Raw genomic sequence first — 26,044 nt, 5'->3', positions numbered from 1 at the left:
GAAAGTTACTCTGATGTAAAAGCATACTTTTCTCCAAATCTCTAGGAACCTAAGCTATACATATTGTCTTCAAATCTATGAACATGTCATGTCTCTCCATTAATTTATGTCTTCTTTGACTTATTAATCAGCATTTTTTATTTATTTTTTGTTGTACAGATCCTATACATGTTTTGTTAGATTTATTTTAACTTTTTTTGGAGGAATTGTAGATAGTATTATGTTTTTTATTTCAGTTTCCAATGTTATTTGCTAATATATAGAAATACGATGATGTTTGTGTGTTGACCTTGTCATCTATGGTCTTGCTAAACTCTCTTAATAGTTTTAGGAATTTTTTGGTAGATACCTTGGGATTTTCTATGTAGACAATCATGCAATCTGCAAATAAGGATATATTTATTTCTTCCTTTCCAATTAGCATGACTTTTTTTTCTCTTTTCTTTTCTTTCATTATTGAAAGAGCCAGGACTTCCATACTGTGTAAATTGTTTTGGGGAAAGTGGATACACTTAGTTTCGTCTTAATTTTAGGGGGAAAGCATTAAGACTTAGCCATTAAGTGTGATGTTAGCTTTAGTAATTTTGTAGTTCTCCATTAGATTGAGGAAATTCCTTTTTATTTCTAGTTTGCTGAGGGTTGTCATTATGAATGGATGTTGGATTTGGTCAAATGTTTTTTCTGCATCAATTGATGTGTTGGTGTGGGTTTTTCTTCTGTAGCCTGTCAAAACTGCAGATTACATTGGTCGATTTTCAACTATTGAACCAGTCTTGCATTTGTGTAATAAACCATGCCTGGTTGTAGTGTAGCTTTCTTTTTATAATTTATGGATATGATTTATGTATATTTTGATGAGAACATTTGTGTCTATATTCATAAGGAAAATTGGTCTGTAGTTTCTTCCTTGTACTGTCTTTGACTTTGATATTGTACTTATAAAATGAATTGACAATTATTCCCTCCACTTTTGTTTTCTGGAAGAGTTTGTAGGAAACTAGTGTTATTTTAACCCCCCTCCCCCAGCTTTATTGAAGTATAATTGACAAATAAAATTTGTATATATTTAAGTGTACAGCTAGATGTTTTGATATACATATATATTGTAAAATAATCACCACAATTAAACTAATTAACATATCCGTCATCTCATCATTTCTTTTTACTTCCTTCTTTCTTGCTTTGTTTTTAATAGTGAGAGCACTTAAGATCTACTCTCATAGATAATTTCAAGTAACAATACAGTATTGTTAACTGTAGTCATATTGTTGTATATTAGATCTCCAGATCATCTTCGTTTTGCATTACTGAAACTTTGTACCCCTTGACCAGCATCTCTATTCCCCCTCCTCCTAGCCCCTTGAGATCACAATTCTATTCTCTACTTCCATGAGTTTGACTAGATTCCACACATTATTTCATTTTAAATGTTTGGAAGTTTCACCAGTGAAAACAATTGCATCTGGAGATTTCCTTTTTTGGCAAGTTTTTAACTACATATTAAATTTATTTAATATAAGACTACTTAAATGATTTATTTCATCTTAGATGAATTTTGTTTGTGGTTTTCAAAGAATTGAACTATTTTGTCTAAGTTGTTAAATTTTGATGTATAGAATTTTTTGCATTATTCTTTTATTATCCTTTTTATGTTTCTGGGTTCTGTAGTTAGACTTCCTCTTTCAGCCTTCATATTAATAATTTGTATCTTCCGTTTATCTTTGTTAGTCCTGCCAGAAGTTTACTAATTTTGTTTTTCTTTTAAAAAAACTAAAACCTTTGGTTTGACTTTTCTCTTTTGTTTTCATATTTTCAATTATATTGATTCTTTACCATTCTTTTTTTCCTTCTATCCTTCTGTTTATTTTGCTCCCCCCCGCCCTTATTTTCTCGTGGTGGAAGCTTAGATTGCTGATTTAAGACTTTTTATTTTCTAATATAAAAAATTTATTGCTCTAAACTTCCCAATAAGCACTTCTTTAACTATATCCAACAGATGTTATGTTGTATTTCGCTTTTATTCATATATATTCAATGAGTTTCCTCTTTGACTACTGGAAAGTTGGGAATAGGATTGTTTAATTTCCAAAGTCAGGAGAGTTTTCTATTTTTTGTCATTGCTTTCATATTTAATTGCTCCATGGTTAGAGAATATATTTTGCATGAATTTAATTATTTTAATATTTTTCATATTTATTTTATATGCCAGGACGTTATTTTAGTATTTCTGGTGCTCTTGAAAAGATGTATTCTGCTGTTGTTAGTTGGAGTGTTCAGTAAATTTTAATTAGATCATGTTGATTGATGGTGTCTTTCAATTCTTTTATATCTTTGCTTACTTTCTGTCTACTGGTTCTATCAATTACTGAGGAGAGTTAAAATCTCAAAATATAATTATAGATTTGTCTATTTATTCTCTCAGTTCTATCAGATTTTGCTTCACATATTTTTAAAAATAATTTTTTAAATTTTTCAATTGCTGTTGGCATACAATATTATATTAGTTTCAGATGTACAACCCAGTGATTAGACATTTATATAACTTACAAAGTGATCACCCCCATAAATCTAGTATCTATTTGATACCATACATAGTTATTATAATGTTATTGATAATATTCCTTATGTTATATTTTACATCCCCATGACTATTTTGTAACTACCAATTTGTACTTCCTAATCGATTCCCCTTTTTCATCCACTCTCCTGACTCCCCTACCATCTGGCAGCCATCAAACTGTTGTCTGTATTTATGAGTTTGTTTCTGCTTTGTTTGTTTATTTTGTTCTTTAGGTTCCACATGTAAGTGAAATCATATAGCATTTGTCTTTCTCTTTCTGACTTACTCCACTCAGCATAATTCTCTCTAAGTTCATCCATGTTGTTGCAGATGACAACATTTCATTCTTTTTTTATGGCTGAGAAATATTTCATCGTATATATGTACCACCTCTTCTTTATCCATTCATCCATTGGTGGTCATCGAGATTGCCTTGGCTATTGTAAATAATGCTGCAATAAACATCTGGTTTCATATGTCCCTTCAAAGTATTGCTTTGGGTTTCTTCGGATAAATACTCAAAGCGGGATAACTGGGTCCTTCTTTGTTTCTTGTTATAGCCTTTGTTTTAAAGTCTATTTTGTCTGATATTAGTATTACTACCCAGCTTTTTGTTTGTTTGTTTCCATTTTCATGAAATACCTTTTCCCTTCCCTTTACTTTCAGTCTCTGTGTGTCTTGTGATATAAATTGAGTCTCTTGCAGGCAGCATATGTAAGGATTTTGTTTTCTTATCCATTTAGCTACCCTATATTTTTATTGGAGCATTCAATCCATTCACATCCAAAGCAATTATTGATAGATATGGAGTTATTATTTTATTCTTATATTTTTGATGGGTTTTTTTTTTGTCCTTCTTCTTAATGAAGTGCCTCTCACATTTACTGATGTGCTGGTTTGGTGCTGATGAACTCCTTCAGTTTTTTTTTTTTTTTGTATGGGAAGCTATTTATCTCTTCTTCGATTCTAAATGATAGCTTTGCTGGGTAAAGTAATCTTGGGTGTAAGTCCTTACTTTTCATCACTTTTAATATTTCTTGCCAATCCCTTTTGGCCTATACAGTTTCTGTTGAGGAATCAGCTGATAGTCTTATAGATAACCTAATTCCTTTTCTCTTGCTGTTTTTAAGATTCTTTCTTTATCTTTAACTTTTGGCATTTTAATGATGTTATGTCTTGGTGTGGGCCTCTTTGAGTTCATCTTGTTTGGGACTCTGTGCTTGTCCTGGGCTTGTCTATCTATTTCGTTCACCAGATTAGGAAAAATTTCCGTCATTATTTCTTCAAATAGGTTTTCAATTCCTTGCTCTCTCTCTTCTCCTTCTGGTACCACTATGATGCAAATGTTGGTACGCTTAGTGTTGTCCCAGAGACCCCTTAAACTATGCTCATTTTTAAAATGCTGTTTATTTCATCGTTGTTGTAGCTGTTCCAATTGGACTTTTCTGGCTAACTTATCTTTTAAATCGCTGCTGATCCTCTGCTTCACCTAATCTACTATTGATGCCGTCTAATGTATTCTTCATTTCAGTTATTGTATTCTTCATTTCTGACTAGTTCTTTTTTATGTTTTCTATCTCCATTTTTATGTTTTCTATCTTTTTCTTAAAGTTTTTACTGAGTTCATCTACACTTCCCTTAAGTTCATTGAACATCCTTATCATTTGAACTCTGCATCTGGTAGATTGTCTCCATTTTGTTTAGTTCTTTTTCTGGAGTTTTGTCCTGTTCTTTCACTTGGGATGTGCTTTTTTTCCTCCCCATTTTTACTGCCTCCCTGCATTTGTTTCTATATATTAGGAAGGGCTGCTATGTCTCTGGTCTTAGTAGTAGGTGTCCTGTGGGGCCCAGTGACACAGTCTCCCTGGTCACCTGAGTTGGGTGCTGGAGGTGAGTTTCTTGTATGGGTTGTGTGTGCCATCCTATTGTTGTTGTGCCTTGGTTGCTTTTGGCATGCCTGTAAGAGGGATTGACCCACAGGCTGATTGGTTGTGAGGACTGGCTGGTGACTACAGTGGAGGAGCTGTTGTGTAGGGGCTGACCCTACAGAACAGGATTCACTTTAAAAGGGCTCTGGTTCCCCACCAGTCTGCCCTTTGGTTGTGTTGTCCTTGGATGTGGCCCTAGGTGGTGATCTTGCTCAGTTCAAAGCCAGCAACTGGGTGTGCTGGCCACAGAGCTTCATGGGAGGAGCTCGGCCATAGGCCAAGTTCCGCTGCAGCATATACCTTCTCCGGGGTCACTTGGCATTAGCCTCCCAGAAATCCACAGGTGGCTGCCATCACACTGTGCTTGGAGGTACCGTGAGAGACCATGCCACAAGTTCAGCTGCAGCATATACCCTGTCCAGGATCACTTGGCACGAGCCTCCCAGAAATCCACAGGTGGCTGCCATCACACTGCGCTTGGAGGTACCATGAGAGACCATGCCACAAACTGAGGTTGCCTGCTATGATTGCTGGGCTTGGGGCTGCTCAGCAAGAGCACCAAGGCCAGATGCTACTTGTCTGGGTTTTGTGAACCTTTGAGAGATTTTAGGAAAGTTCACAGCATAAGCCAAGACAAGCTGTTTGTGTGGAAAAGCCACTGGAAGTGGCTTCAGTGGGCCTGCAAGTTGGGTTGGTCGGGGTCTCAGGGAATCACCAGAGCAGGGTGAACAGTGTTAGCCAGGTTGGTGGAGACTCAGATACTATGGCTGCCTGTGTCTGCACACTGGGAGGGGTAGGGCTCAACAAAAGAACAATGAATTCTACCAGCACTTTTGTCTCCTTTAGGCCTGCCCTGAAGCCAGACAATCCAGTTCTTCTCTGAATGTCCCTGGTTCCTTTTGTGCTGCTGCTGCAGTGCTGGAGCTCAGAGCAAATGATTCCTCGGTGAGTAAGTTTGTGCATGGGTCCTTTAACAGGAACACCTGGGACTTGGGCTGCCCTCTGTTTCACTCAGCCACAAACTCTGCTTGTTTTCACAGCCAGAAATTATGTGGCCTTCTCCTCTTGGCACTGGAAACCTGGAACAGGAAGTCTGGTGTGTGGCTGGGACACCTTGTTCCTCAGAGAAAACCTCCACAGCCAAGATAGCCCTCCTGATTTTTAATGGCCACACATGGGTGTGGAACCAGCCTGTTCCATGTCTCTGCCCTGCCTACCAGTCTCAAGGTGGCCTCTTCTGTGTGTCCCCAGTTGTAGGACTTCTGTTCAGCTAGACTCCTGGTGATTTTCATACATGTTCTGTAATTTAGTTGTAATTTTGATGTGTTTGCGAAAGGAGGCAAGCACAGTATTTACCTACTCTGCCATCTTGACCGGAAATCTACTTCACATATTTTGATGCTCTATTTGCTGCAAAGATATTTAGGATTGTTATGTAGTAGACTTCATTAATAGATCATTTTATAATGATGTAATGTGCTTTTTGTTCTTGGTTATTTGCTTTGAAGATTACTTGTCTGATATTAATATATTCATTCCAGGTATTTTTTGCTTAGTATTTGCATGTTATATATATTTTCGTATTTTTACTTTTTACGTACTATATTATATTACATTTTAAGTGATTTTTTTTGTACGTAGACTATAGTTTTTTTTTTCCTAATCCATTCTCCCAAACTCTGTAACATATCACTGTCTATTATTATCAACATTTTACTACTTCACAGGTTATGTAGAAGATTTATGAACTTTCTGGTATCTTAACCAACCCTCTTTGTAATATAATTGTCTATATCACTTTTACTTACACTGAGAATCACATTAGCCAATGTTATCATTTTTTGCTTTGACCCATTAAAAGTAATTGAAAAACTAAAAGATAAGAATAGTACATTGTATTAATTATATATTTACACTTTCTGTTGGTTTTTCATATCTAATGTTCCACAAAATAACAGTTTTCTTCTGTTATTATTTCCTTTCTCTCTGAAGAATTTTCCTTAGCCATTCTTTTAGATACTTGCTGGTGACAAATTCTTTTAGTTTTACTTCATCTGAGAGTGTCTTTATTTCATCTTCATTCTCCAAGGATATTTTTTCTTGATATAAAATTTGGGGCTGATAGTCTTTTTCTTTCATTAATTTTAAAATGTGCCATTCATTTTGGCTTCCATGGTTTCTGATGAGAAATCCTCTGTCATTTGAATGGCCACACATGGGTGTGGAACCAGCCTACTATAAGTTTGGCCTCATTTATCTCTGACTGCTTTCAAGGATTTTTTGTGTGTATGTTTAATTTTAAGAAATTTCACTCTGATATATCTTGGTATATATTTATTTGGGTTTATTTTGTCAGAGGTTTGCGTGGCTTCTTAATCTGTAGGTTTTCGTCTTTTGCTAAGTATTGCAAGTTCACAATTATTTCTTTAAACACTTGCTCAGTTTCATACTCTTTCTTTTCTCTTTCTGAGACTTTGATGACATACATATTAGACCTTTTGATTTTGTTCCACAGGTCCCTCAGGCTGTTTTCTCTTTATTGTTCAGATTGGATAATTTCTACTGATATTTATTTGAGTTCACTAACTCTTTATTTTCTTCATCTCCATTCAGCTAGTAAGCCCATCTAGTGAATTTTTATTTCAGTTACTGCATTTTCACTTTCATAAATTTCCACTTATTTTTCCATATATGTTCTATTTCTTTGCTGAGAATTTCTATTTTCTTGTTTGTTTCAAGATTGTTCACAATTGCTTATTGTAACATTTTTATGACAGCTACTTTAAAATCCTTGTCAGATAATTCTGCATCATGTTAATGTAGCTGTTTTTTCTATGATTTACTTTCTCATTTGGGTAGAATTTTTTAGCTTTTCCACATGATTTAAAATTTTGGATTGAGATTCTGGTTCCTATATAAATCTTCTATTTTAGAAGGCAGTCAACTTTTGGGGTTTAGAATGCACTTCTTGGACCAATTTCGTGAGCCATATTTCAAAAATTAATTTATTTTTCAAAAACTTTGCAAAGACTCTGATCTGTTCCACTTTATGCTATCCAAAAACCCAACTGAAACCTGGGCAGAATTCTGTACTCATGTTTAGTTCTCAAATTTTTTGTTGTGTTGTTTCTTGTTGGTTTTATACATGGGCTGCTCAGAGTTTGGCCCAGGACTTTAAGCACAAATAGAGAAAATTCCTTTCCTTAGCTCAGTTCTCTCTATAATCTTTCCCACATTATCTGGTTAAGAGGGACATCTCTTTTTCTCAACGGGTGATAAAGACAGACGAACTATGCTGACATCATGTGCAGTTGCAGTGTCCATTGTGGAGAGGAAGGGACATAGCCTAAGGCTGTTACCACAGTCTCTACACAGTGTCCATGGCTGGGGAGTGGATGCCTCCCTATTATTGTAGGGTGGGGTTGGTAGACAGGACACCGTCCACAATCTCCGTAGCTGCAAGCCCAGTGACTATCAAGGAGGGGGCACTTTTTAATAATGTTTTTCAAAATTGAGCAGGAATGATCAGAATGTTTCTGTCCTTTTTCCTAGTCCTTTTGCTAGACAGAGTGGGCTTTTCTGGAAGTTTTTTCTTTTGTTTGTGCCCATTGGTGTTTCTAAGTTAAAGATCTCTCTAGTGCTCAGGCTGTGATATATGGGGCAAAAAACAAAAACAAATACAAACAAATAAAAAACCCTACAAGAAATCAGCACTAGATTTTCCTTGAGTCTTATGGTCCTTATACAGACTGTCTTCTTCCCTCTCTCTTCAGAGTCTTTTTTGAGTTGCTTTATACATTTTGCTAATTTTTTTTTGAAATAGTAGGAGAAACACAATGGTATGTGCTTTCTCCATCTAGTCTAGAACCAGAAAAGTGATAGTCATTGAATTCTAGCCATTGAATGTGGTTTTCCCCTGCATTTCTTGGATAATTATGTTGAACATATTTTCCTGTCATTATTTGCATGCAAAATTTCTTTTATGAAAGGTCTATTCAAATTTTTGTCCCTTCTTTTATTGAGCTTTTGTCTTATTTTTTAGCTTTAAAATTTAAAAATATATTTTGTACATATTTTGACAGATATGTATTTTGCAAATATTTTTTCCCAGTCTGTGGTGTGCTATTTTTAAATTAAACTTTTTATTTTGAGACAATTGGAGATTAACATATAGTTATAATAAATATACAGAGTGATCCCATGTAGCTAATTTTCCTCAATAGTAATACCTTGCAAAGCTGTAATGCATAACCAGTATACTGACATTATAGTCAAGATATAGAACATTTCATCATATGATTAGCTCTTTATTTTCTTAACACCCTCAACAAGCAGAAGGTTTAATTATGACGAAGTCTAATTTATCATTTTTTCTTCTTGCTTAATATTATGTGTGATATAAGAAATCATTGCCTATCTCACAATCATAAAATATTTCTCCTTTTAAAAATTTATATTGTTACCTTTTAAATTAAGAACTATGATTCATTTTTTTGTTGTTAATTTTTATGAATCATATAGAGTATGAGTAAGAGTTGAGCTTTTCCCCCCTACAAATATCTAGTTGTTCCAACACTATTTATGGAAAAGATTATGCTTCTGTCATTGAAGTACTTTGGCACTTATATAGAAAATCAATTGCCCAGACCATAAATGTGTTGGTCTGTTTCTGGACTTGCTTTCTTGTTCTATTGATCTGTATGTCCATCCCTATGCCAGTTTCACACTATCTTGATTACTGGAGACATAGTAATTCTTCAAATCAGATAATGTAAGTCCTCCAGTTTTATTTTTACTTTATACAATTATTTTGGTTATTTAGATCTTTTGCATTTTCACATAGATTTTAAAATTTTCTTGTTAATTTAAACAAAAAAGCCTGGATTGTGTAAAATGAAATATTTTGGAAATGTGTGTATTTGTTACTCATTTTGACAACATATTATCAGAGATCTAAAAACAATATGAAAAATCATATTTATACTAGTGGAGTTAAGAATTTCATTAGTCAACTACTTGACATTTATGTAAAGTTAACTGAAAAATAGGTTCACAAAAAGGGCCTAAATTCATGAGGATAAGTCAATTTGTGTTTTAAGATTCTACAGGTTTCTGTGAAGAAAAGGATTTTAAAGGTTATGAGAATGATGACTAGATCTGAGTTTTTAAAAATAAAAACTATTTGCTGAGTTATTGGAGGGAAGCTACCTTAGTTATTTGGAATTTGGGCATATCATCTATTATTATTCATAATAAAGCCATATTAGTAGCCTTTGCTTAGTAAGTTTTTCAGTATTTCCTTATGCAAATTTCACATGATAAATTCCTTTTAAGCTTGAGCACCAATAGGAAATTGGATACTCCTAAAAAAAAATGGGCTTCCTTTAATCAAGAATTTTGAATTATCCTTGATTCTCGATCACAGAGATTATATTAATTTCTTGATAAATATTCATATTTAATTTATAAAATGATTTTTTCATTACTTATTTTAATCTTTATTCCTTATAAACTATGGAACCACCAAGCCTCTGACTGAAAAGAAATTTAAAAACCATTGGTTTGAAAGAATCAATCTCTTGGTCTCAGTCACATGGCAAGAGTTTTATATGTTTGTTTTAACTGCATGCATATTTATTTTTATTATGTCTAATTGTGAATTGTCAATGCCATTATGGAAATTTTAAATTTGAAAAGCACATCTCATATTTGCACATTGTTGGCTCCAAAAGATGAGCTAAAGATTTCCTTTATTGCAATTATCATCAATGAACTTGTAGGAGCAACTAGTTATCAAATCAAAACTAAACATCAAACATCAGTGGCTAATATACAAAAAGTGACAAGACATCTCCCCAAATCCCAAAATACAAGGCATGCATACTAGTAGCATCTGTGCAGGAAGAATCAAGGAAAGCAATGATATAGTACAATTTGAGAACAGCAGCTATAAAATGAAGTTTGTTCTGTCCTGTACCACACAAATACAAAAGGGCTGTGTTAAGATGATTGATAGGGATAGAGCAGCCTAGCTCCTATGAACTCTGAATTGACATGCCAGGGTTCCTTTTTAGGGCAGGGCCCCACAACTAAGGAGAAATTGCTTGTAGTGGAATAAAAATCAAGCAGGATGGGGACTACAGAGACGGTGGAAAGAGGTTTAAACTAAAGCGAGGGAGGAGATTAAAGGCAGGATGTTTTAGAAAGGAAAGCCACCAAGTTTTTGAACCTTAGACACAGACAACAAGAGAGAGGGTCATATTGGAGGGGTTGAGATTCTACACTTGTATTTGAAAAAAATAATGTTTGAAACTTCTCAAATTTGAAAAAAGACATAAATCTATGATTTAGGAAGCTGATCAATCCCCAAAAAGGTTAAATAAAAAGAAATCTATGCTAAGACAGATTATAATTAAATTTTTGAAAACTAAAGGTGAATAAAAAATTTTGAAAACATCCAGAGAGAAACAACACATCAATTATAGGGAACACCAATTTGAATAACAGAATATTTCTTATCTGAAACCCTGAGGACAGAGAAAGTGAAAACATTTTCCAAGTACTAAGAGATAAATTTCTCAATCCAGATTTCTATATCCAGTGAAAATGTCCTTCAGTAATGAAGGAGAATTCATGACACTATCAGACAAAGAAAAAATTTTATGCTGGTAAACCTACTCTTTAAAAATGGTTAAAGGAAGTCTCTAACAGAAAGGCTTAGAACACTAGGTAAGAAAGAACATTAGAATGGGTAAAAATACAGGTAAATATAAAAAACTATCCAAACTTTCATGAGTTTCTTAAATTATATTTGATTGTTGAAGCAAAAATTATAACACCATCTCATGTGGTGTTGAAAATATAATGAGGAAACACAACAATTATATTTTAAAAGTGGGGAAAGTAAGGGGGATCAGAAATGAAGTTTCTATACTTCACTGGAAATGGTTAAACATTAATAGTAGACTGTGATAAGTTTCATATATGTATATGTATGGAATACTTAGAGCAATCACTAAGAAAATTATACGAAGCTATATACTTAAAATACCTTAAATAAATCAAGGTAGAATCCTAATAAATGTTTAAGTAACCCACAGGGGGTTAAGAAAAGAGAACTAGAAACAAGAAACATAAGAAACAAAACAGAAAGCAAATAAGCAAATGACAGACTTTAGCCCTAACATACCAGAATTACTTTAAATGTAAATAGTCTAAATGCACTAATTAAGAGACAAAGATTGGCAGAGTGGATTAAAAAACAAACAAACAAACATGATCCAACAATATGCTGTTTACAAAAACCTCACTTCAAATATAGGGACATAGGTACGTTGGATGTAAAAAGATGAAAAAGATAGACCATCTATATGTTAATTTAAATAAAAGCAGGAGGGGCTATATTAATATCAGATAGACTTCAGAGCCAATACAATTACTTGAGACAAAGAAGGTTATTACATATTGATAATATAGACAATTTGCCAAGAAGACATAATGATCTTAACTGTGTTCGTACAAACAAGTGAGCCTTAACTACATGAAGTAAACACTAGCAGAACTGAAAGAAGAAATACACATATTCGCAATTGTTGAAGACTTCAACATCTAATCTCAGCAATTGATAGAATTAGTAAATGTAATGTTTAAAATTTGTATTTATTTAAAACAAACAAACAAATAAACCCAGGCTGAATAATATAACAAAAAAAACAGTGTTTTTGTTAGAAATATCGTTGGTGTACTCTTTCCTTTTGCAAACTTCTATTGAGCTGGCATGACTTCATGAGCTTATAGAATCACATGCTTGGATGTGGTCCAGAGCTAAAGTCAAACTCTGTGTCCACAGCTGCAGCTACCTCACCGTCTTGCAGGTGCTGAGGCAGCTCTTGGTGTCGGAGACCAAGCAGAAGAGAAGCCCAATGTGTAGGTGCACCAAGAGGACAAGCCAAAAACACATGCCAGGATCCCCAGGCCCCCAAAGTCTCCAGTGCCATAGATGCCTCATAGTTATATGCCTGGGACTGTTGCTTTCTGTGAAATCAGGTGATACTAGAAATCCCAGAATCTTCTGGTCCTCCAGAGCCTTCTCCAAGGCTGGTCCAGAAAGTCATCCAATGTTTGCAGCCTGACCTGTGCTTACTGATATGTTCATGGGGCTTTGTTGGAGGTCCACAAGGCCTACCTGGTGGGCCCATTTGAAGACACCAACCTTCTTACGCAAAGCAGGGCTTCTCTCTATAATATCCATCCTATGGTCTTTTCAGATTATACTTTCTACCCCATAGCAATAAGCACTTTTCTTTACCAAAGTCACAGCATTCCTGGCTAAATACGGATTCTTCTCTGGACACTCACAAGTGACCTTCTTAAAATGTGTACCCAGACCTGAATACAATATTCCAGATGTGATGCCATGAAGTAGAAATTAATGTCACAATCTCCTTCTTTATCCAGCCAGCTTCTTAAGTCCATTTTTGCAAACTTTTGGAGCATCCAAATCATGCTGTTAATCATTGCAAAATTATTGATAAACAAAAACTAAGGTATCTTTAAAGGGTACTATTAAATCATTTCTCTTTCATCCTGTACTTGCATCATATACATACATGTGCTTTTAAATAAAATTTAACATGAATACATATACTTAATCTCAACATACAGCTTTACATTTATGCACAAGAAATTTCATTAGGTTCAGTCTTTCTAGGGCTTTAAATCCTTTTCTTTTTTTCTCTCTTCTTTTAAATCTTGATTTTTAAAATTCAGAGTATACTCTATCATGGACACATGTCGTTCTTGCCTATCTGGCAAAGATGTCCTGGTTTTCCTGTGGAAGCACTACTTTCCAATAGCAATCCTGTGATTTAAGTGAGTGGTCTGTCTCCCACATCCTGAGGGGGCACATGATTCAAGCAACACCAGCCCTGAACACAACTGGGAAAAACTTTGAAGAGGATCAAAGTGGAAGCCCGTCTGGGAGGAAGCAGACCCTGACCATAAACAACAGAGTGCTGGAGACATTTTTTTGAGCCCAAGATCATCCAGCCACATCTGCAGCCAAGAAGTCCCCTTCCTGCATCAGCCTGTTTAAAACTGGTTTCTGTCACTCGTAGCCAAGAGTCTTGTTTAAGACCATCCCTGAAAATTCTCTCTGAAGATATGACAATCATTTCCTCACAGGCTGGGTTAGTGGTGACCTGGGGCTCTGGGGATTTATTTCAGAGGTTCATATGCATAGCAAACACAGTCTTTATTTGTATTTCATATGTATTTGGGGTGGTTTAGTGGGGCGGGATGGATGTGTGTCTGTGGGTGCATGCACACGTATGTTAGAAGTTCTTTCAAGCTTCTTTATTTAAATGTTTGTTTAAATAGCTGATAAAGATCACTGAGGGAAATCCAGTCAGGGACACAGCCTGTTTATTTGCCACGAGAGATCATGTGTAAATTGACAGAAACTAACATTATTTGGGTCCACGATTTAGCTTTTTTTAAATCCAGGTCATATTGTTTGTGGGAATGTAAAATGTTACAGCTGCTGTGGAAAACAGTTTGGCAGTTCCTTAATAAGTTAAATACAAAATTACCATGTGATCCAGCAATTCCATTCAGATACTGTACACCAATGTTCATAGCAGCCTTCTTTATAACAGCCAACAGATAGAAACAACCCAAATGTCCATCAACACATGAATGGATAAACAAAATATGCATATGCATACCACAGAATATTTTTCAGTCTTAAGGAGTAATAGAATTCTGATACATGTGAAACATGGATGAACTTTGAAAACATCTTGCTAAGTGAAATAAGCCAGACAAAAAGGACAAATATTGTATGATTCCACTTATATGAGGTACCTGGAATAGGCAAATTCATAGAGACAGAAAGTACAATAGAGATTATCAGAGGCTAGAGGGAGGGAAGGATGGGGAGTTATTATCTTATGGGTACAGAGCTTCTGTTTGAGATAATGAAAAAGTTCTCAAAGTGGATAGTGGTGATAATTGATAACATGGTGAACATACTTAATGCCACTGAGTTGTACATGGTTAAAATGGTAAACTTTAAATTATGTACATTTTACCAAAAAAAAAAAAAAAAGAACAAATATAACTTGCAGACATCGGTACTTCCTCTTAAATACTTTAGCATGCATATCATTAATGAGGGTTTAGTATTTACATTTTTTCTTTTTGTGTAAAGTTTACATATAATGAACTGCACAAATCTTAAGAGCAGAGATTTTTGAGTTTTAACAAATGCCTACACCTATATAACCCAAATCTTTATCAAGATATAGAATGTTATCATCACCCTAGAAAGTTCCCTCATGTCCTTCCCAGTAAAATGGTTTACTTAAGTTCTCTTCAGAACTGGGTTTGGGGAAAGGGAAGGGTTTCCTTAAAAAATGTTCAAAAATTGATGGAAAATTGTGAGCACATAGTTGTTTTCCTTGGCCAACTATGTCATTTTGCAACCAAAGTTTGTTTGGTGTAAAATGAAGTTATGTAACATGAAATACTTCATAATTCTCTGTGAACAGTATTGTAGGTATTATGTTATTGTTTTAATTATTTTTTGGGGAAGCAGTTTCAGGTTGGAGAAATAAACTCTAGATCATGGAATGTTTGGTGACTAGGTGTCCTCAATCCTAAAGGCTGAAACCTCGAAGACACTTTCTGTTAAAAATTACAGGGTGGACAGAAATAGTCTATAAAAAGCATTTGAGAAAAAACACCTTTGCTCAGAATTAACTATGATTAGACAACATCAAGAGATTAATTGGGTCATCTTAAAATGTTAGAAAATAAAAAGAATAAAAATATTCTAAGTGTGTATGTGTATTAAGGGGTATAAGATGGGGATGACAGCAAGACAAGGATCAGGTGGGTAATCAAGGAAGGGGTGATGGAGAGTGGAGGTATGCATCAAGGAGAAAGTTTCTGTGATGTTTAAATGCTATTTATAGACTTAGCTAAGCTATAGTGCTTTGTGGTTTAGTCAAACACTAGTCTAGATGTTGCTGTGAAGGTTGTTTTGTAGATGTAATTAGCATCTATAACCAGCTGACTTCGAGTAAAGCAGAGTACCCTCCATAATGTGGGTAGGCCTTATCCAATCAGTTGAAGGCCTTATAAGCAAAAACTGAGATTTCCTAGAGAAGAAATTCTGCCTTAAGATTGTGACATAGAAATAGTGACTGAGTTTCCAGCTGGTCAGCCTGCCGTAGGAATTTTTGACTTGCCAGCCTCCACAATAGCATAAGCCAATTCCTTAAAATGCAGATTTTGTTACTGACCATGGTTCTAGAGGAAAAAAAGGTTAAGAATGAGTTTCCTGAATTGGTTTCTGGAACTGATTCTCTAATCTGATTAGTGGTAAGGAGAGCACTGATAATTCGTGGTATAATGTGGCAACAGAGATATGCAAAATTACCACCGTTGAATACTTCTAATAAAATACCTGTAAGAGGTATGGTTCTGAGTGACTATTTATTTATAAGTAGAACACTTTGGTTAAACTAATGAGTATGAGATTGGCTCTTTGCTTATAACTGCACTGGACAAAGAGGGGAAGAAAAAGTATGGGTTCAGGGCTTTGAATTCCTGGCTCAAGAGCCGCCTAAATGACCAAAGTTTCTATATTTGCCCTGAAATTCTTATCACTTGTAGCCACAGAGCTAAGATTTCTGAAAACCAAAGCCAAAATATCATCCTACAAGTGGCTGAATTACAATGCCAATCAAATTCCCAACTCAAAGTATGAGCTGTTAAAGTAAGGGCATTTATCGGGAAGGAATGTCCTAAAATTCGAAATGGGGATATATGGAGACATCCTGATAAAGCTGGCGATGTTGAACCCCTAAATCCTGCTGAGTCTTCTTTGCCAGGAGAAGCAGGCCTTCTACCACTGTCTGAGGGACCCTGCTTTGCCAGGCAATGCCCTCCCTAAGGTAGTTTCCTTGCAAGACACTGCTGATTTCTTGGGACCTACCCTCACCAATCCTCTTTGTAAACCTAAAACTAGACTCAGGTCTCAGCAGGCCCTGAAAAGTGGGAAGGTGCACTACGTTCCAAAAGAATTGCCTGATTTTTCCAGTTTATATAGACATATATCTGGGAAATATGGGTATGAATGAATATTAAGGGTGTGGGGGTAATAGTGAAAGGAAAGTTATTTCAGACTGAGTTTATTGATATGGACCTATTATGCAGAGATTACAATACTGTAACTCAAGGTGGGGTTACCTAGGTAACCACATACTTAGGCAATTTTGTTCCCTTCTGTGTTTATTTTTAATTCAGAAATTAGGTAGCTAAACCCAAATTTGGCCTAGTGTTCTCTCACCCATCTTCCAAGACCAGAACCATTTTTGTAGCCCACCCTTATCTCCTGTGGACCTCGAACACACTTTTCCAGTACTTACCAAGCACCTGAGATTTGTTCATCACAACCACAAAATTTACTTTTGCTGACACTACGTACCAAATGAGGCTTTTCCTGGAAAAGTTATGTAGAATGCCATCTGAGACTTGGCAGAAAAAAGACAGAACAGCCTTGGCAAGCCACTTGTGTCTGATACTTTCTGAACTGCAAAGTAGTCACATGGCCTTCACTAGCAATTCAGGAAGATGCTGCAGTAACTGGCTCTGAGACTTTTATCACATCACCTTATTAGGTTATAACCATTTTGAGTACAAGAAAGAGGAGCTCCTTTTCTAGTATTTAAAACCTACAAATTGGTATTGTCTGTTCAGGTCCTCTGCCCATTTTTAAATTGGATTGTTATTTTTTTGTTGTTAATTTGTATGAGTTCCTTATATATTTTGGATATTAGCCTCTTATTGGAGGTGTTGTTTGCAATATATTCTCCCATTCGGCTGGTTGCCTCTGTTTTGTTGATGGGTTTTTTTTTTTTTTTTTTTTTGCTGTGCAGAAGCTTTTTAGTTTGATATAATCCCATTCATTTATTCTTGATTTAATTCCCTTGCCTTTCAGATCAAATTCATAAAATCCTCTCTAAAACCAAGGTCCATGAGTTTATTATCTATTTTTTCTTCTACGCAATTTATTACTTCAGGTCTTATATTTAGGTCTTTGATGCATTTTGAGTTAATTTTGATAGCAGTCTAGTTCATTGCAGCATTATTCATGGTGGCCAAAACATGGAAACAATCAAAGTGCTCTTCAGTAGATGATTGGATAAAGAAGATATATATATATGTATGTATGTATACACACACACACACACACACACACACACACACACACACAATGGAATTTTACTCAGCCATAAAAAAAGATGAAATAGTGCCATTTGCAACTACATGGAATGGATCTTGAGACTATCATGCTTACCGAAATAAGTCAGAAAAAGTTGAGAACCATATGATTTCATTCATATCTGTGATATAACACTGAAAGCAACAAACGAATGAGACAAAACTCATAGACATGTACAACAGTTTAGTGGTTACCAAAGGCAAAGGGTGAGGGGAGGTAGAAAAGGGTAAAGGGGTCAAATATGATGATGAAAGGACATTTGACTTTGGGCGGTGAACACACAGTGCAATATACATATGACATATTATTGAATTATACACTTGTAATCTATATAATTTTATTAACCAATGTCACCCCAATAAATTTAACTTAAAAAAAGTGAATTATTAAAACAAATTTACCTTTGTTCTTCCAGATTGTCATTTTGCTAGATTCAAGAGTTAGGTCAACATAGCAAATGGGCAGCTGACATGAAATCTGCATATTTATAACTAGAAGATCCAGAGGGCTACCCAGTGTCTTTCTCCAATACAGTGCTGACACATTCAGTTATGTCTTTATAGCCCAATTGTATTTCCCGACCATACAAAAGTTAATGCGTTAAAAACAGAAATAAGTTCCACTTCTACATATTGAATTAAACTTTATTTTAAAAGGTAAAGTTTTATATATCCTTTTAAAAAATAAAAATTCAAAAGTCTTAGAATTAAGCAATAAGTCTTCAACATTATAAAGCTATTTATAACAGTAATTAAAGTACTGGTAACATTTACCCTTATAAAAATGTCACAGAATTCACATCAAAACTTGGATCCTTAATGATTCAAGTGTCTTATCTTACACAATAAGGGTTTGATCAGTTTTAAGGTAAAATTCCTCTGGAGATATGCTGTCCTCAAGGCTTCTATTACCACTGTCCATCAGCTCACACAGTGGGATAGCTGGCTGCCGTGGCAATTCCACAGTGGTTGTTCTGGTCTTTGGCCATTTTTACATAGCCATTCATGCCCCATTCTGGACCCCAGCTGAAAGAAGAGCATGTTTTCCATTTTGTACAAAGAATCAAGTACACATTAGATTTGTTAATAATAATAGCTAATCCTTAACATAGTGCTTACCATGCATCAGGCACTATTCCTAAGTACTATTACATATATTCATAAGTATATTAATTCTCCTGGGTCCTTTACTTATTAAGATAGGAAACTGAAGCAGAACTAAGATTCCAATGTAGCAATGTGTTTCCACAGGCTCTCTTATACGTCATCTCAATTAAAAACTTTAGCTATGAAAATTGCTCATGACAACCCCCAAGGCCTCTGAGAGCTGAGCAGCAGAATGCAACGGTAAAGCATCAGATGGTAACAGGAAGGATGCAAAGAAGCCACCGGGCTCTTGGACAATTTTTAGACTTAAATAGTCTGCAGAGGCAAATGTTTCTGCTCACTATCTTGTTGAAATATTGGAGACAGAAAAGAAATTCATTCCTCAAACCTACAGGTGAAAAATCCTTTATCTGAAACTCGAGGCCAGATGTATTTCTGAATTAAGAAAATTTTCAGAATTTTGAAATGCAGTGTTACAAATACATAATAACCCCAACAAGGTTGCTACAGAATCTTATAAACAAACATTAGAACTTCCGTGTTGACTCTATGTGGGAGAAAGACTTTTGGGATTTCAAGATTGAGCTTTAATGGACATGAAACCATATACTGATTCCAAAAGGGTTCCTGTTTCAATTTCAAATATCACATTTGGAGTTTTATACCTGTTCTTGACAATCCAAAATTTATTGCTCTTTGGGTCTCCTCCTTCAGAGCCATAGCCAATCACCAGAACACCATGATCCAGGTCTTTGCTGCTGCAGTCTGGTTCATAATAAATGCCTAGGAGAGTAAAATTCAATGTTGAGGTGAGAAGCTCCCAGTGACAGGTCAGGTGACAGTAACCCACTCTATCAACCACAGTTAAGAAAGGCATCTCAAAATTCAGTGAAATGTCAAAAACAAATTTCAAATAAGTCATATATTTGCCAACCCCACCCCCAGTAATGCCTGATTAAAAGAATAAAGTTAAACTTAACTCACTATAAATCAATTAAATTTAACTAAATTCAATATATTTTCTATTAAAAAAAGATTTCCAATATGATCTAGTTATCAAGACTGAGGTGATTTAGGCATTGATCTACTAACTGATATTAGCATAATCCTTCTTACTCCTAGAATGTCAACTAAGGAAACAGCCTATTAAAGGTTCTATATGAACACTTGAGCCATAGGATGCTTTATTGTTCTAATTACAGTAAGAAATTTTTGGAAAAAAGGTCCAACAATTGGAGGATAGGTAAATTAGGTTGTATCTATAAAATTAATGACACAGCCATTTAAAAATATTTACGAAAAATTTTTCATCATGAGAAAATGCTTTTTAATATAATGTCCAATGGAAACAACGTTATGTTAAATGTACACATTCAAAAGAAGGACTTCATACCAAAAAGTTAATCATGGTGGTATTTTCCAATTTTCCCTGTATGAATTTCTAGAATAAAAAGACAAACACTTACCTTTGTTATAGAACTGGAACGATGAATGGCCTGCATCAATAGCAACAGAGATGGGCCCCATAGTCGCCACTGCCTTCATAAGGGCCTTCTCCCGCTGAGGGATGTCCACGAAGCCAGTGTCGTTGGCAGCAGAATATTCAGGCTTGTAGTTACAGGTATCTGATTCCTTTTAAAGGCAAATAGGAAAGAGACTTGATTACTACCATCATCCTCCTGGGGAACATTAGTTCTAGGACTCCAAGACTCAGCAGTTTGCACCTTAATGATTTCTAAGTCAACTTTGTTATACAGCAGCTCAGGAAGCAAAATATTATTGGTTGGTTTGAAACTGAAAAATTAGTAGATGTTTTTTCAATGAGACCCCTTAGGTCTACCTGTCCACAAGAAATTTTTCACTATGGAGAAATTTGTATTATATGTAGAATGGTGTACATAGTCTCCATGTTACATAGAAGTAAGAACAGCTATATGTTAACCATCTAACGAGAGAACTGTGCAAAGTTTGATAATTTATAATGACAGTTCTGAGAGTTTGCATCTAAAATATGAATGCAGAATAACGTGTCCATTTTCTCTGAAAAGGTTCAACTTTTAAAAGCACTGGAATAACAAGGAGCTTCATTTACCTTTGCTAGATAAGGATAGGATTCCTCTGAGTCTAGGCCTCCGTTGTCCTTGATATACTGGAAGGCATTATCCATTAGGCCACCATTGCAGCCCTCATTGCCTTGAGACCGAGAACAGTCCACCAGGTTCTGCTCACTCAGTGAAACAAGTTTGCCAGTTTTCCGGAACATCTGTCCTTCAAGGGAACCGGTTGCACTAAAAGCCCAACAGGAACCACACTGACCCTGAAAGTAAAAAAAGCTATCAGTTTATAAGACAAATACAAAGACTGACAACAGCCCACATACCTGAACACTCTTAAAAGTCAGCAAACTGTATGTTACTCCACAGTTTACCAAAGCAGGTATGCCATTCCTTTTTGGCTTTCCTGAGATAAAGGATCTGAATCTGAATACTCTCATACCTGATTCTTCACAGGAGTTACATAGCCTTTCTGTCTCCAATCCACAGATGGCGGGATCTGAGCAAAGAGAGGTTCTCTGAACACTTTCCCTTTCTTGTGCTTCTGGTTTTGAAAGCCATTCATTATCTGCCTGAATTCTTCATTGGTCTATAAATAAAAGTAAAAAAAAAAAAATTGTTGAAAAAGCAAGAGGTAATTTTGCTAGAGTATTGAGGAGAGGAAGCATAAAAAGTTAAGTAACCCACTCCACACTCACCATGTCACCAAAGGCATTCATTGCCATTGTGAAGCCATGTTTCCTTTGGCTGTATTCCCGATTGTGCAGTTCAATCATTTTCATATTCTTCTCCCACACTGCTCTCCTCCATCCTTCTTCATTCTAGAGGCAAACATATAACCTATCTTCTTTATTTCTACTTAAAACCCAGCCCATCCTTACCAAGAGAAGAAGAAAAACCAGGGATGGCTTTATATTTCTGGGAGCTGTTCTCCAAGTTCCAGCACAGGGATATACACCTATATTGCGCTCAGTAAAGACTGCCATTAAGTTACTGCCTTGGTAAAAGCTGACCTCTAGAAGCTACTCTCTGCTATGAACTTCCAACAGCCTTCTCTAAAGGGTCCCTCTGTACAGTTTCAGATGTTACCAACCACGCCATATAGTCTTCTGTGTGTTGCCTTCCACTGATACCACTGTGCATCCAAACTTTGATCAAGTTTTGGAATAGCTGAGACTATTCCCAAGCAAAGGGTAGCCAGGAAGAGTGAGGGATTCATGTTTCAAAAACCTAGAAAGGGAAAAAAATGAGTATTCGATTAGACCAATCCTTCTAAAAGCCATTCGACTTTCTCCTGAGACATTATAGTCACTATGGTGGAGTAAAAACGTTTAATTTATCCTTGCAAGTATTTACACAAGGACTAGGAGGAAGGCTAAGGATGTGGGTGGAGTAAAACAGGCCTAGGACTTATCAAATAGTGGAAGTATAGAATTTAGCCATCAAAATGAAAAACAGGCTGACAAGTGCTATAGGAACTGAAACAGACTTCACTGTAATAGTGCAATGATAATTTAGGTTTTGATAAGGGTCTCAGGGTACTTTATGGGTCAGAATCTTAAAGCAACTAGGAAACTGTTGGTCCGGTTATTTACTCAAGGTACCAAAGTGAGCTGGTAAATCTTATTTAGCAAGATGCCTGATCCCAAGTAGGGACAGGGATTCCCAGCATTACACCTTTCTTCTTGACTACTGTACGGCAGGAGGTGAGATATGCCTTCAAACCTCTGTTTCTTGAATTTGAAACCTTTTTGAAAGGCCTTCCCAGAAGATGGGTAGGAGTGCGCCCAGCACTCTGCTACCCCCACACCTCGCCTCTTCCCTCCAACACTCCCAGTCCCTCCTCCCCCAAACCCGCGACGCGATCACGTGGCATGAAGTTGCCCCGAGACCTCCGTTCCCGCGCCTGCACAGGGTCGTGACCTCCCAGGGCTCAGGATACAAGCCAGGGCTAGGTGACCCCGACGCTATTAGGCAGGGCCGGGACGCGGGAATGTCGCTCCGCCCCTCGCACACGCCCGCCGCTCCCAGAGGTTGTTGACGCAGCGTTGGGAGCCGGCCCCGCAGCCCCGCGGGCAGGGGTCACGCTGCCTGACTGGTGTCCGCCACCGCTCTGCGGCTGACCAACTCCTGCACAGCCTCGAACCCCGGTGGTCTCAGCGCCGCCCAGGGTTCCCCGAATTTCCATTCCACCCTTCCCCACCTCAAGGATGGCAGGGCTCGCGGCAGCGCCGATCCAGCCTCACCAGCTCCGGGCAGACTCTCTCGTTCCTGGGGGTCTCGCACACCCCTCGCCCATGTGCCTGAATGGCTGCCCCCGCCTCCAGTCCCTGTCCTTGACGCGCCTTGGCCGTAGACCACAGTACTGACCTGTGGCAGCTACAGCTGCGCATACGCACGTAACTCCTCTAAGATCGCCGAGACTGGCGGTTCTGGCCCAGTTGCCCCTGACTCAGCCTTTAAGGCCCTGGGTTTCGGCCGCCCCTCCCCCACCGCCTGTCCGCGCCGCGATTGGCTGAGCCGGCCTGGGGCGGGGTCTGCGGGCGCTGGGACTCCCGGCGCTTGACCCGGCTCGGTCCCAACTTGTCCTGGGATAAGTCCTACCTGTCTCAGTGGACTGGAAAGAGGCGAGCTGGCTCTCATAGACAAGTTCCGCATGACTTAATTTCCCCAAATTCTTGGTCTTGGTGGTAGTTCATGAAAAGATTACAAGGAGCCCCAAGTGGATTTTCAGTAACCCTGCATGCCCTTTGTTTTTGGTAAAAATCTCAGGAGGGCTGAGAACAGTATAATCTAGTCTGGTGGTTCCTGTTTATTCCACAGCAAAGGTGGAAGAAGGCAGAGCCCACAGTCAGACGTGTGCTCACTGTTTCGGGATGGGTTCAGCTGAGTTTTGGAGGAATCTAGAGTGGAATGGCAATGTCCAAAACACGGGGCATGATGGTCATAGCCCTCCCAAATCCTTGGAAGGAAGGGGGCCGAACCAGGTGGGTCTTCAGAGGAGTGGCATTTGTGATGCACCTTTACTGTCTTCTCCAGTCAGGGAGTCTTTCCTCTGAAGCAAGAGTTATTTACAGAGGAATTTGCCTTAATAAAAAGGAGAAAAGCAATTGAAAAGGGCGGAAACTGCTTTTACTTCCCTAGTCAGTGCTTCTCTTTGGTTTAAGAAATGTACTTTAATAACATTTAGTGTCAGGGTTTAGGTTACGCAGTTTGAAGAAATGTTTTAGATGGAAAAATATGTATATATATAAACATTTAAGAAAATTCAGAAACGTCTTAAAAAGTTTCTTTTAAGAATTATGTAAGAAACACTTATCGTAGAAAATATATTTTAGAAAATAAACATCCCTCGTCCCCTCCCTCATAACTCTTTTCTAGGTATATCTTTATATATTTTTTTTCACAAAAATGGAGTCACAGCGCATGCCGATTGGTAAACTCTTAGTTAAAATTAAATTGAGAGACTTCATAGACGTACAGACAAATATTTTAAAAAATTAATTTATTAAAAATTTCACTTTATGTCTTTTGAAGTAGCATCCCTTTCGTATGAACACTACCAGGAGCCAGAAGTTCTCAAGTGGTTAGAAAGTATATTGTATTGCATATGGCTGGAGTTTTTTCTTTTTTTAAAAAAAAAATAATTATGGCAGTCAACACAAGTGGAAATAAATGAATACCACCCACATGAAAACAACTTGCTATATCAAGGAAGACGATTCAGACGGTCTGGGTGAGGAAAAGCTTTAAAATGAAAAAAACAAAGAAGCTTCCCTAATCCCTGATTAGAGATCATTGTCATGGGGAAGCTGGAGGAGAAAGAACTAGAAATGGAATACGTTATGTGATTGGTTTGGGGAGAATGTTTGGATATCTTTGGTTTGTCTTGGGTTGGAAGTGGAGGCAGAAATAAATTGGCAGCCATTCAGCAAGTCCTGACAATTCTGAGGTGGATGCTACAGAGATTTATTTTATAGGTTGGAATTCTATTGTCATATAAAATCTAGCCACTGTCCTTTTGTTTACTTAGTCTATCACAAGAAATCTAAGTTATTTTAACACGTAGGTTTTACAGTTGTCCTTGGGTCATAGCCCCATAAGATTGCACAGTGTGGAAAAACCTGCTACTGCATGACAGCCTGCACCTTAGGCAATAGCCTGACGAGGAGGCTGGATGGCAGGTGCTGCTCTGAAGAACAGCATCCCATCTGTTTCTTGAAATGTGATACAAACACAATGAAAGAAAAAATGGACTTTATTGCAAATATACTCAAAACCTAAATTAAATCAAGAAATACCTAAATTCAGGAGAAATACAGGAGCAAGCCGTTTAAGCAAAGAGTGGAAGATATCGCTCCAACTTATGACATCGATTTATAAATAATATGTTAAATAATGCATTACAGAAATGTGTTATTACTAACATTGTATTCTTCTATTTATATTTCTTTACAAAATAACTTTGATCAGTGCTAATTATTAAAATGTTCACATTTTAGTCAAGTGACCAATCCTTAGCTCTGCCTTTGATAAAATGCAGTTGGCAGATTTCCCAATTCCTATTTGATATACAGTCTCTGTGAAAGTATATTCTTTTGTGTGTCTGTCTAGATTTCTTTTGCTCAATAGTAAAACAGGATATAATTCTTTATCCCATCTCTAGAAGTTTTTAACCATATGGGAATGAACAAATCTAGTGTGGTGGTATTCAGGACACTGAGGCCATTTGACACCTTTCCCCAATATAACATCTCCTTCGATTTGTTGAAATTCCCTAAACCAAGACTTAACTCTTAAAAAATATTATCCAGAAAACTGTCCACTAGTTAAATGGTTTATTATGTTTTACAATTTTATGAAAAAGAGCCTGTTTATGATTAGATGTTATTATGAAGCCACTTATAAAATAACTTGTTTTTCTGAGTAGTGTAATCTTGTTTTTCCTACAGGGTTAAACATTAAGCCAATTTATTAATTAAATCAACCATCAAGAATTAATTAAACTCTTACTTTGTGTTCATTGTCTTCTCCTAATGTAGTTTGTACATTTACTTAGCTACATTCTACAGTAACTTTACTAACAGCTTTTCTGAAGCTCAGCC

At 36.7% G+C, this 26,044-nt stretch overlaps 1 protein-coding gene across 2 annotated transcripts; it reads right to left on the bottom strand.

The window, feature by feature from the left end:
- Positions 1-18,591: 18,591 nt before the first annotated feature.
- LOC105308899 (cathepsin L1) lies at positions 18,592-23,418 on the bottom strand. 2 transcript variants are annotated; one of them, XM_011384959.2, is made up of 8 exons: positions 23,310-23,418; positions 22,033-22,169; positions 21,638-21,760; positions 21,382-21,528; positions 20,978-21,202; positions 20,352-20,517; positions 19,551-19,668; positions 18,592-18,804 (listed from the first exon to the last, which is right to left on the bottom strand). In XM_011384959.2, exons 2-8 carry the CDS (start codon positions 22,156-22,158, stop codon positions 18,705-18,707), a joined length of 1,005 nt encoding a protein of 334 aa, XP_011383261.1. In that variant the 5' UTR covers positions 22,159-22,169; positions 23,310-23,418; the 3' UTR covers positions 18,592-18,704. The 2 variants fall into 2 exon arrangements, with proteins under 2 accessions (XP_011383261.1, XP_011383262.1); XM_011384960.2 differs by lacking the exon at positions 23,310-23,418 and adding an exon at positions 23,143-23,301.
- Between the last annotated feature and the right edge of the window lie 2,626 nt (positions 23,419-26,044).

Source organism: Pteropus vampyrus, unplaced genomic scaffold, assembly GCF_000151845.1.
Source record: "Pteropus vampyrus isolate Shadow unplaced genomic scaffold, Pvam_2.0 Scaffold637, whole genome shotgun sequence".
NCBI classification, from domain to species: domain Eukaryota; kingdom Metazoa; phylum Chordata; class Mammalia; order Chiroptera; family Pteropodidae; genus Pteropus; species Pteropus vampyrus.
This window is presented reverse-complemented; position numbering and strand designations above follow the sequence as displayed.